General features: G+C 34.3%; 1 protein-coding gene across 1 annotated transcript in view; it reads right to left on the reverse strand.

Moving 5' to 3' along the window:
• LOC106469829 (DNA mismatch repair protein Msh3-like) overlaps positions 1–12,383 on the reverse strand; it is a 69,145-nt gene that overhangs the window by 51,943 nt on the left and 4,819 nt on the right. Inside the window, exons 4-5 of the mRNA XM_022398390.1 lie at positions 10,036–10,175; positions 3,268–3,437 (exon numbers count right to left, since the gene is read on the reverse strand). Coding sequence (XP_022254098.1) covers positions 3,268–3,437; positions 10,036–10,175 — 310 coding nt within the window. The remainder of the gene's footprint in view (positions 1–3,267; positions 3,438–10,035; positions 10,176–12,383) is intronic.

Consider the following 12,383-nt stretch of genomic DNA (forward strand, 5'->3'; position numbering starts at 1 on the left):
CTATAATCACTAAAAAAATCAGGCTTAACTCTCCTCGACAATCGAGGGCAAGAAAAAAGAAGATTGGGCAAGTACTTTATTTCTTGTTTTTCATACTTATTCTTAAATTATTATTATAAAAGTACCTAAAATTAAAAGTACAGATCTTTTTAAGTTATCTAAGACTAGATTAGGTAAAATAAGTAATAATAATAATAATAATAATATAATTAAAATGGTTCACAAGGCACGCATGTGAGCAGCTCGTGAGTAATGTAATTTGTTAGCATAATGTGAGCTGCACATTTTCCGAGTGATTTACAACTTATAATGGCACAGATAGTAGTTAGACACAGTTCCAAGGGCAATAAAACAATAAAATTTAATTGTAAATAGATGTATAATGTTACAAACTTAAAACTACTTAGGATAAACAAATGTAGTTTTATGTTATAGTTTGAAGTCATTCTAGAAAGAAAAAAAAGGTTAATTTAGGTTTATTTCGATTATTTTTTTTTTTATGGCTACGAGGTCGGTTGAATTGACCAATCCAGTTTTCAGATAGGGTAGAGAAACTAACATATAAACTGTAAGAATTTAGTGAAAAAATCGTTTAGTGAAAAAATCATTTAGGAGGTTTTAGGGATTACACAAAGGAAATTTGAGATTTTTGAGATAATAAAAACTATTTTTAATTTTAACATGAAAATTACTTTGTACATGGACTATTCAAAATAAACACTTAATATATTCATGGACAAATCTTTATTTTATTTTATTAAAAATATGACTTTTTGTATGTGAAAGACTTGTAATATTAACTGAAAGACAACCAAATTTTGTGAAGATATACCCAATATATGGAGAGTTATAAGTATTAAATTTATAAAGCATTTAAATTAGAACAAAACGTCACGTGACTCAGTCAAATAGACCGAACCCGTATTGAGAGAGTTAAATAGTGGAAAAAATAAAAATATTTTATTTTTCTGAAACTACATACTTTTAGGAAAGTTCAGGTCAAATTTCAAACAATTTCATCCACTAGTTTCATTTCTGTTAAGAACTTTCATGACAGTTATCTAACCTATTTGCAAAACACGTATGTTGCTATTATAGGGTTAAAAAGATACAAATCATCTGCTTAAGACTAGTCATGATTGTACATCAGCCATCCTCATCAAAGCCATATTACATCTCATAAGCCTTATCATCATTACAGAACACCCATCAGCAGGAGACAATCATGAGTGAACAGGTACTATACAGCCAACACTGTATGTCCTCAAGTAGGGTACAAATCTGGCACCACTGGTATCTGTGTAAATCAGCCTAGATGGTCAAAAAGCATAAAATGGGCAGAAGATAAAAAAGGAAAAACTTTTAACATGTTTTTGTTTTATAAAGCCAATGGTGGACAGTAACCTGTCATCATAGCCACAGATGGTTCCTACACCAATGATAGCAATAGAGGTGGTTGGGCATTCATTATCTCATGGAGCAAGAACATTATTCATAAGGCTGGTGGATAATTCAAGCTTCCCAGAAGCAGCATAAGGATGGAGCTGGAAGCCATAAAACGTTCTCCTCTGGATTTCTAAAAGCATCACATCCCAAACAGACAGCACCACCAACATAATATTTGTAAATGACTCACAGGCAATACTTCATAAAATTCAGAGAGGTTGGTTGCCAGATGGAAGGCAGAAAGAAATGCAACAGCCACCATCACACAGAAAAACATGTTAAGCCATGTTGAGTAAAGGTAAACCAGGATGCTGACAAGACCTTTTATCAAATCCATCACAAACCTATTGGGAGGATATGAACCTGTTATGCAATAGTAAAGGAAAAGCAGCAACCATAGACTTTTTCTTTTTTCAACATTCAGGGGTAATGATACTGCTATAAAACTTTATAGTGTAGCCAGAAAAGGCAAGAAAGATGGGGAATCAATAGGGCAGTATACAGTTAGAAGGCCACTGGTAACATCAGTAAAGAAAGACTATCATACCTCTATGAGGCAGCCAGCTTCTCCCTGAGGGGTCAGCATCTGTTGGTACAACCCCTGGAATTGTCACCTAGTGCTCACCTCAACTAAATTCAACTATGCTGTATTCATATGCCACCTCTATGTCCATAGTAAATTGAAATATTTAATCATAAAGCCAACGATATAATATCCAAGTTATGAATTAATACTTATTAAAAACTTTTAATCATTAAAGTTTTGAATTTCTAATCCATAATTTTAAATTTTCACATCTACAGAGTCATAGTGGGGACTGAAGTATTTTGGACATATTTGCTGCAATTAAAAAATTTAATTCCTGCAAACAGTTCTTTTAATGCGGTTTTATTGACAGATGAAAGAGGGCATTTATATGTTGGTTATAGAACAAATTCACTTATATTCTGCATTTGTGAACAGTGAAAATACAGTGAAGAAATATTTAAAACATTTTCCCTATAATCTACAAAACTTTCAAAGATATGTGCACATGATTCTAACTGAAAGTATACTTTGAAAACCAGCATAAAGTAAACAACTCTGTTTCCAGGATGTACTGTAAAGTAACTCTCATAAGAAGACCTTGGAAAAAGTCTATATGTACAGAAAACTTTCCACAAAGAAGTTTTTGTACCTTATGCTTCTCATCACAAACCTAAGCCAACAGCAATTGCCAGAACATAAATTAAAATTCTATTTGCAGTTTCAAAAAATCCAAATTTAAAGAATGAAAATTTTTACAGCCTAAATTGGAACTCAATAAACACCTCAACAGTTTCATCTCGAAGTTATTTCAAAATACTACAAGAAAACAAAATCAGGTAAAATAATAAACCTTACTAGTACAATGAAACACACAATGCTATGAGTTGGTCAATTCCACAGTTCAATGACTGAACTAAGGTGGACTTAGAAATGTTTCTAAAACAAGCACTTACCAAGAAAAACTGAAAAGCTAAGTAAAATGCTTAAACAGAACTAATTATATCTGCATGCATATATATATACCAATCATCAAATGTAAGAAAAAATGTCTCAAAAAAGAAACTGAGGCATGCAACAAAAGTTTGGAGTGTAATGGCATATACAAAACAGCATGCATTTCTTGAAATGAAGTTTATGCTGAAAAATCATTTCATGTTTTTGTGAGATAGTTGTTAAACTTCTACAATAATGAAGTATAATACTTCATATACAATAAAACTTAGATTTTTAGATCAAAATGTTTTTCATCTGCAAATATTAAAAAAAAAATTCCAAAAAAGTATTCATCTTACCTTAATGTTGTTATTTCCTTTACCAAATTTACAGTTTGTGGAGAGAGCAGTGTTTCAGGTAAAATTACTTCTATAGGATGAATATGAATTAGACAGCTCTCCAGTTCTGACCTTGTTTCAGAATCATGAAAACTGCTGTATAAGACATCTCCTGTAGTTGGCTGAACGGCCTGCAAAAGAAATTCAGTTCTCCTTCATTCTTCAACTACATCTACATTACAATCATTATAAAGATTTCAAGAGAACACCATAACTTAAGAAACATAAGAAATAAAACTATTATAAATAAAAGCAAAAGAAAGTTATGTTATTAAAATATTTATCAACATATGACAAAAAATTCTTAGCTTTCTTGAAGCTTTATGTGTACAAATTTGTTACAGATATTGGAAGATTAATATTACCTAATTTGATCTTACAGTGTCAAGGTCAAAACTGCAAACTTTTGTTATCTTTTATAGTATACAATCATACTTTCCATTTTGGTGGGAAAAAACTGTCATATTAATTACATAATGTTAAAAATTCCTTAAGAATGCATACCTAACAAATGTATTTCCAATAGGTGCTTACCTCCTATCACACAATGCTATCTCGATCTTCTTTCTGCCCTCCAAGCATTACTAAAAACATTTTCATGTTCAGTGCACTAGTCTAGATACTCCACCAATTTTGTACCACTATTGAAGATGTACATATCATGTGACCATTCCCCACCAATAGTATTGCACCACCTATATTGGTGCAGCTAGCTCCCTCTGCTATTCCCACTCAATCCTCACTTGGAATTGGCGGAATCTAAAAGAATAACACTGACAGTGGTGAGGAAAGATGGGAAAAGTGTGAGAGGCAAGTATGTACTGGAAATACATTTTCATTGTAAGAAAATGTTAACTTCCAATATAGTTTTACCTCCTCTCACACAAAACTAGAATCCCACATTGCAACCTATAGTAAAAAACAATCCGACTTAGCTCTGTCCCTATCTACTATCTAGCGAAACAACAGCCAATGGAACTGGCTTGGAGAAATCAGCGTAGAAATTTACTAAGTCTACAAAGTATGTAATAATAACAAATGTGTAAACCAACTAAAATTACCTAGAAAACAAAGTAATAATCAATATCTAACTTACAATAAATCTAATAAGACTTAGACAACCAAGAACACAAAAATGTGAAATACTTAACTATCCTGTGTGTAAAGAAGGACAAAGCCATCTAAATGGCATCTGAGCCATGCCTACTATGGGTATCGCAACCAGGTGTGAAGTGTACAAGTCAAAAATCTTATGATCAATCCATTGGGAGATCTGAAAGCAACAGGAAGAAAATAGGAGAAGAACAAACTTTCACCAAAGTGAACGATGTGGAGGCAGAGCAACAATAGCAGGCAATAGAAAACTATTGAAAAACTGAATATGCATTGACTGTCAATCTGAGCTGTTAGAAATGGTGTTGAAGGTGAAATCTCCTGAAGAGGTGTAGTGTGTGACAGAACAAAATAAGGAGTTGCCAGAAAAAAAAATACAAGAGTCCAAAGTTATAATTTTCCTATACTGAAAATATATTTCTGATAGGTATTTACGTCTGCTCACATAAATAGCTATTTTCGTTCAGTGCTAACTCTTATATATGAAATCATCATGCAACAACCCTTCCCCAATAAGAGTGTCACACACTCTACTGATACATGTAACTCCCTCTATTTGATTCTACCAACTATCACATCAGGTTTTGGCAGAAAAATGGAAGTACTGGATTTCAGTGGGGAGGAAGGGTGGGAAGTGTGAGATAGGAAAGTACCTATCAGAAATATATTTTCCGCATTGGAAAATTCTAACTTCCGATACAGTACATTATCTCTGTTCACATAAACAGCTAGAATCTCACGTTGAATAGGTGGAGGGACCAGTGTTGAGAGAAAGAAAGAAGCATCCTTCAAAAGTGTTTGAAGGGCACCCTAAAAGAGTAAATCCTCACAGTAGAAGATCATACATGGGAGACTGCACCACTCTGTACCAGGTATATTCTTCGCCTTGTGTGGAAAAAAGTGTTGCAGACATGGGTGGAAATTGGAAGGAGCATATCCAAAAGGGAGAGAACAATGGTTGGATAAGGATCCTAACTGCACGATATTGAAATCTCAATCCCTTAGAGTACCTCAGTGTAAGTGAGAGTAAAAAGATGTGCCTCTAGGTGTAAAGTGCCTAGGGCGAGACAGATCATACATGGAAAGTCAACTATATCCTAAATCCAGGCTGCTGTGAATCGACATCCACGCAGGGTTAGGATGAGAATCATACCATCAGTAAGTCAACTACAATCCAAAACCCAGCCATTTGTGGGGGTAGGAAAGAGGATCATACAATCTTCACTTCAAGTTCATCAGACGAGAGGGAATCTCATTCCCCTTAATCTATGAACGGGACACATGATAGCAATGTGAAAAATTGATTGAACAATCTGGGAACCCTACTTCTGGTCTTGTAAAGATGTCTTTGTGGTGTAAACCATTTCAGTATAAAAACTAAATTGACAGGAACTGCCCCTAGCACAATATAATAAAATCATCAAGGGATAGTGTAAGAGGAAGAAGTCCCTCCATCATGACACACAACACGAGTGGAAGGACGAGTATAATTGAGTGAGGAAATAGAGACACCTGTAATACATGTATGAGGACTTATGTTAATTGGTTCAGCTCTAAATCCAAAACTGGAAACCGACATCCACATGGGGGTAGGATGAGGGATCCCAATCGAAGGGGTGAACTCCAATTTTGATGACTCACTCCAGTTATACATAGTGGAGGACATATCATCATCCACACCAGCAGAACACCACCGCCCTACTCTCAACTGAATGGTTTTATCATAATATATATTTTTTATCCTTATCACATTCAGGAAGATGCATTGGTCCACTGCCAAAGAGCTTGGAACTAGAAAGTGGTAAGGACTCCAATACTCCACTGGAAGAAAAATGGGGGAGAAATTGCAGTGGAAAGTCAGGAGGAATGACAACATCTGAGACAACGGGTGACCACGAAAACCCTATTTTGAAAAGCAGACCATACCTGATTTATTCAATCTAAGGCATGGCAGGGATGGGCAGCATATTAATGAAGCAAATATATTGTGAGGACAAACCTACAAGTGATCTTGTGGAACACTCCATCTCAGCAGTGTGCACTTGTTGGCCACGGAAATTATAATTGTCAAATTATCAAGACTTTACAGTTCGGATTTGACTATTTTTAAGTATACCTGGTCAGGCACCATTTTCCACAGAGTGTAATCCAGATACTGCAAAATAAAAATATAAAAGCCACTGAAAAAGAATATAGATATAAAAAATAATTTACACAGTCATAGTCTCACTAAAGTCTGAAGAATGACTACAGGCAGAAAATGATAACCCAAAGGTGAAGATACAGCAATCGATAGTGAGATATGAAAGTATGTGGAGTAATCCAAATGCCTTAATGAAGAATTTCCTACTAGGCATGATGGGGATGAGACACAGGGGAAATGGTAAGGTGCCTGATCTGATGAGAACACACCTGAAACAATGTTCAGGAAGAAAACAATAAGGAAGAATAAGCCAATCAAATCAAAGGCCACACCCAATTGGTAAGGATGGAAGAAGAAAGATCATAAACAGAGGATAGTTGCCAAGGGATGAATAGATGGGAACAGTTATGACACAAGGAAGCCATGCGGCTGATATAACAATGAAGAGCATGAATAGGACAGAGAAATCTATCCGGATCAGACCTGGAATAGAGGTAAAAAATGGAAGGAAAGAAAATCAAGAAGAAGGAGGAATCACCCTCTTGAGATGCTGAAGTCTTGAGAAGGAAAGATCGATCTGGGTAAAGTAGATAAGAGTAATCATACAGAATATGTGAAACGTCAATGGTAAAAAATATGTCTTAAGGGATAAATAAAACATGGAACAAGACAACAAAAGTTCAAACAAAGGTAAAGTAAGGCAGTGAAGCACAAATTTGACACCCCAATCCATAAGGGTTGCATGCTGTGGAGGGCTACTAATCCAGAAGGAATGTAGTAAAAGTGACAAGGTAATGGGAGGCCAAACTTTTATGGTACCGGGAATAACAAAAGTGAGTGATAAAGTCACCCAATAACTTGTGATCAAGGAGTCCAAAGACCCCCGATCAAATAACTAAGTGAGGAAATATGTAATAAGAGGAACAATGCTACGAGCAGAGGAGAACCCATGACCCAAAGACCAATGGTGGAAAAATGTCACACTTATGCCGATAAACCTCCATGGAAGAAGGTTGAACTGAACGTGCAAACAACAAAGCTACACACTGTGATAAGCCAGATTTCCTAGACAAGGACCTGATAAAAACCAGGCATGGAGAAGAAGGGTAGGAATGGTGGGATGAGCTAACTGGGACTGAGGCTACTGTGGAAGGGAAGGAGTGCTGGAAAGAGGCAACAGTGGAACAGATTGGATCTGGAGCAGCCACATAAACTACATCTGGGCCGGCCAGTTGGGGGTAATCAGAAGGACTTGACATGGAGTGGAGTGGATGATATAAATCACTCTAGGAAGGAGTTAGATAGGAGAATACACATAAGGAAACTTGCCTGTTCAATACTGACTGAATGCATCAACAGCCACTGCATATGGATGAGGCACCGAAGGCCAAATCTGAGGTAACTTAGTATCGAGGATAGTGGCAAATGCATCCAGGTGCAGGTTACCCACCCGAGTGCATAACCACTGAAAAAATCTGAGGATTTAGAAACCACTCCATCAGATAAATTTTGTTCGGGTGGGATAGACGATCCATGACAAGGCTGAAAGCATCCAGAACAAGACACACAAATAGACGATTACTGTGCATGTGAGCCCAAAAAGGGAGATCCAATGTTCAATAACAAAGTGAACAAGAACAGGTGCCTCACTGATGATTGATATACACCACTACACAGAACATATATTAATATACACAGAAGTGTCTGTATGGAACATAACCAGATTGCAAGCAAGAGAAAGAAAATGATCCAAACCCTAATGAACAGCAAGAAGCTCCAAGACATTGATGTAGTAAGACCATTCTGTCATAGACCACTGACCAGAAGTGACTTGCTGCTCGACCCATGTCCCAAGCTGTGAAGTAAAGTATCCGTGAAAATATGTAAATGTGGACGAGGAGGCGAAAGTGGAACCCCACCAAAGTATGAGCTTTGTCCAACTACTAATGCAGATCATCTACAAGGGAAGGAGGAAGGATAATAGGAATATCTAAAGGATCCCGTGCAAGGTACCATTGATCATGAAGAGTCCATTGAATAAATCTGATATAAGCACAACCCATGGAATAAGTGCCACCATAGAGGATTACATCATCAAAAGAAATAGGACCTCATGAGCAGTAAGGGCATTGATGACTGCCAGTTCCATCGAATAGAGTCAAAGAAGAGAAGAGCCTAGACAACCCGTCTAGAAACAAACAGTGCCATTGCAAGACTGAAAGGAAGAATACAAAATTGATAAACCACCCCATGATGAACAAACCAAAGGTAGTGTCTTGATATGGGAATATGTAGATAAGCATTCAAGATGTCACTTGTGTGTGGGGCACGTCTATTGGTTGAGGTTTGTCACATGATGACTTGCATGCGTGAATCAGTTAAACCATGTGAACTGAGAGGGTAAGTAGGAGTAAAAAGGCTTGTGGCATGCAAAAAAATATTGGTAAATAGAGAGCATCCCTGAACAAGAATAGCTGTGTGAGCTGCAAATGTTGTTTATGAAAGTTTTGTTATCATTTTGAGATAATATTCATATTCAAGTTATTACTTTGATATATATAATTGCTGTTAAATTTACATTGTTTTAATTACCTTTAAAAATTCCCAGTCAGTTGACAGGTATTTCAGCTTGTTCCAAATAAATATATTAAGTATAGATAAATCCTCAACTCATGCTGAATTGAAATAAACATAACATCACTCCAGGAGACTAACACGAAAATAGGGTAGAACAGGTAATAGTCTATAAGGAACAAGAATTGTAGTACGTAACTTTTATTTAAGATAAAGGATTAATGTAAGTTTTATGATCTTTGTATATCCACTTTATCAGTAAGATATTGTTATTGAGTTCAACCAAAATTTACAAATGAAAATTCCAGGTATTTCCAAGGACCCAAGCTCAAATCAAATTAGTAGTTATTTCAACTGTGAGGATTAAGTGGATTGTTTAAGAAACCTCTGAAAACATAAGCATTTAATTTAGTTCAATTATTTTTTCTTGTGTTATTGGTTTCTTTGAAAAACATCAAAACCAAACAATTACCAAACACTACATGAATTTTTTGAATTTTGTCTACAAGGATGTTTCAGATTTATTTCAAAGATAAACATAAAAAAAAATGATAAAAAATTTTGAACAAAGCTACATAAAGGGCTATCTGAAGACATCCTTAATTTTGAACTGAAAGGCTAGAATGAAATCAGCTAGTCAAAAACAACCACTTCAAACTCTTGGGTTTCTACTGTCTAACTGAATATTGCAACTAGATTGTCACTTTTATAATACATCCATAGTTCCAAGGTAGAGAAAAGCTTTTGTGAAAATAGGCCACAAACCATGAATCCTTGGAACCATACTCTGGATGTATTATTTATGATTTAGAATATATAACCTTAATAATCCCATTCAATAATTTACTTTTCCAGCTCATAATTTTTGAGCTTGTAGAGTGTATCACAATCAAACTTACCACAACACCTATCATTAGACTTCCCTTCTTTTCAGCTGTTTCATATACAGCTGCAAGAAACCCTGACACACTGTCACCTACAAAGTCTAAAACTTGCTCGTCTTCTTCACCATTTATAATACTGGAACTAGGGCAGACATCTGTTTGAAAAAAATTAATAGAAAAGCATATTTAAAGCACATTGCTTTGCCTTCTTGAATACCACACACATAACAAACACTGCTACAGCATATAGTTCTATCATCAGAGTATTATGTAGGGTTAGTCTTAGCTCAAAATTAACATCTTGCAATAGTATTATAGCAGTGTTTCATAGAAATTTTAAACAGAATTACAAAACTAGGCACTTTTAGTAAAATTAAAGATATTTTTTTTAATAGTTTTACAGTGTAGGTGAACAAGAGTGACACAAGACCATTCTTCCTACTGAAGGAAATTCCCATTTAAAAACAAATATACAGATAAATAACACAAATTTTCTACTTAATTTTTTTAAGCATCATAAATACAGCCATTCAGACATAAAATATAAAATTTAATAGAATTCAAACTAATAGCACAAGCTATATCACCAGGAAAACAAGTTTACATCTTTAATTCAAACCACAAAGAAGTTTGTCTATGATCACAACTGTAATTAGGCTTCTAAAATTTGATCCTATTAACTCTAATATTAATGTTTATATTCCCAACCTATCACTCAGACAACCCACAAGAAAACTATCTAATTCCTTAATAATTTTGAGCACATGAATCAAGTCCCCTCCCCAATTCTTTTGCACTACAGAGAAAGTTAAGATTGTTTGTTATTAAGCACAAAGCTACACAGTGAGCTATGTGCTCTGTGCCATAGTGGGTATCAAAAGCCAGTTTTTAGCATTGTAAGTCAAAGTTAAAAATTCCAAGCCTCTTCTCATGGCATACAGTGGTAAGTTATTTAAACCACTAATAACTCTAGTACTCTATCCAGATGAGCCCTCACCATAGTTTCCTACAAGACTATAATAACCATTTTCTTAAATTTCTTTTCATAAAAGTTAAACACCCTTAATACAAATAAATGAAACTATATAATTGTGTATAAAAGTATTTAAAAAAAAAACAATGAAACGTAGAATCAGTGTTCATTTCTCAAAGATTGTACTGCAGCCTTTAAGTACTTTTACTGTTAATCTACAAGTCTATTTGCTTGAAATTGGTCTTCTTGTTAAAGTCTCCACTGGTGTCTTCTAAAATAATGACAGACCTGCTTATAACATTGTGTGCATATCTGAGTTTTAGATATGACTGTATAAGTAATGACATATAAAAGGCATCCAGTTTACAAAAGCTCAAATATTAAGTTAGGCATAGGTTTTAGTATTTGTTTTCTATGTACGATTATAATTAATTATAACTATTTAATATTAATTAAAAATTTTGATATGTTTGTTTTTAACTGTTTTTTATTTTCATATGAATCACATTATTAGAAGTAAAGATATAAGCTTTGAAAATGCTGGATTATAACTCAACTGAGGTAATCAATACAGAATAGCATTATTTTAACTTTCTTGGATTTATTTAGGTTATTTTAGGACTATATGGTCAACACCTTTTTTATCTAAGATAATAATTATAGTGGAAGTCTTTCTTCTTTCATAAAAAATACTGATAATTTGGTTACAGTGTTACAACTAACTTTCAAAAAGTTAGCTTCTATCAAAACATCCTTATAAAATGAAACATTAGTGTAGCTAGTTTGGGGGAAGTTAAACATTGTCGTTACTTAACACAATAAAACTATATTACCTGAATACACTGTCTACTTTAATCCTTATTCACTTTTCAACGGTTTTCAAATTTTGTTAGATAAAATTATAAATATCAAAATTTTATTTTACAAAGTACATTGATCTGATTTTTGTTATTTGACTTCAAATTTACTCTGCTTAACAAATATCCAAAATTACTAAGTTTTTCCCTAAGCTAAATACAACTTGCCTAGTAAATAACGTGAGTTATGGTTAATCATTTCTCTTGGATGATTACAAAACAGTTGAGTAACTGTGTAATTATTGATACAATACTTCTACCTTCAACATTGTTGCAAAGTCATAAATACAGTTATAAACACATAAAACAACGTGTACACTTTTCCAGGAAATTCAGTTACACAACTGCATGCTCTATACATTTTCATGTACAACAGTTTAGGATTAAAAAAGGTAACTTAATTCTAAATTATTGTGCCTTAAGTCTAAAGACAGGATTTCCTCTAGCTTTTCATACTTTTTACTACTTTAAATTTTTGAGAGGCAAATTTTAAAGTCAATTATGTATGTTAATTTTAACTATATTTCAACAGT

This window comes from Limulus polyphemus, unplaced genomic scaffold (assembly GCF_000517525.1).
Source record: "Limulus polyphemus unplaced genomic scaffold, Limulus_polyphemus-2.1.2 Scaffold3674, whole genome shotgun sequence".
In the NCBI taxonomy this organism is placed as follows: Eukaryota; Metazoa; Arthropoda; class Merostomata; order Xiphosura; family Limulidae; genus Limulus; species Limulus polyphemus.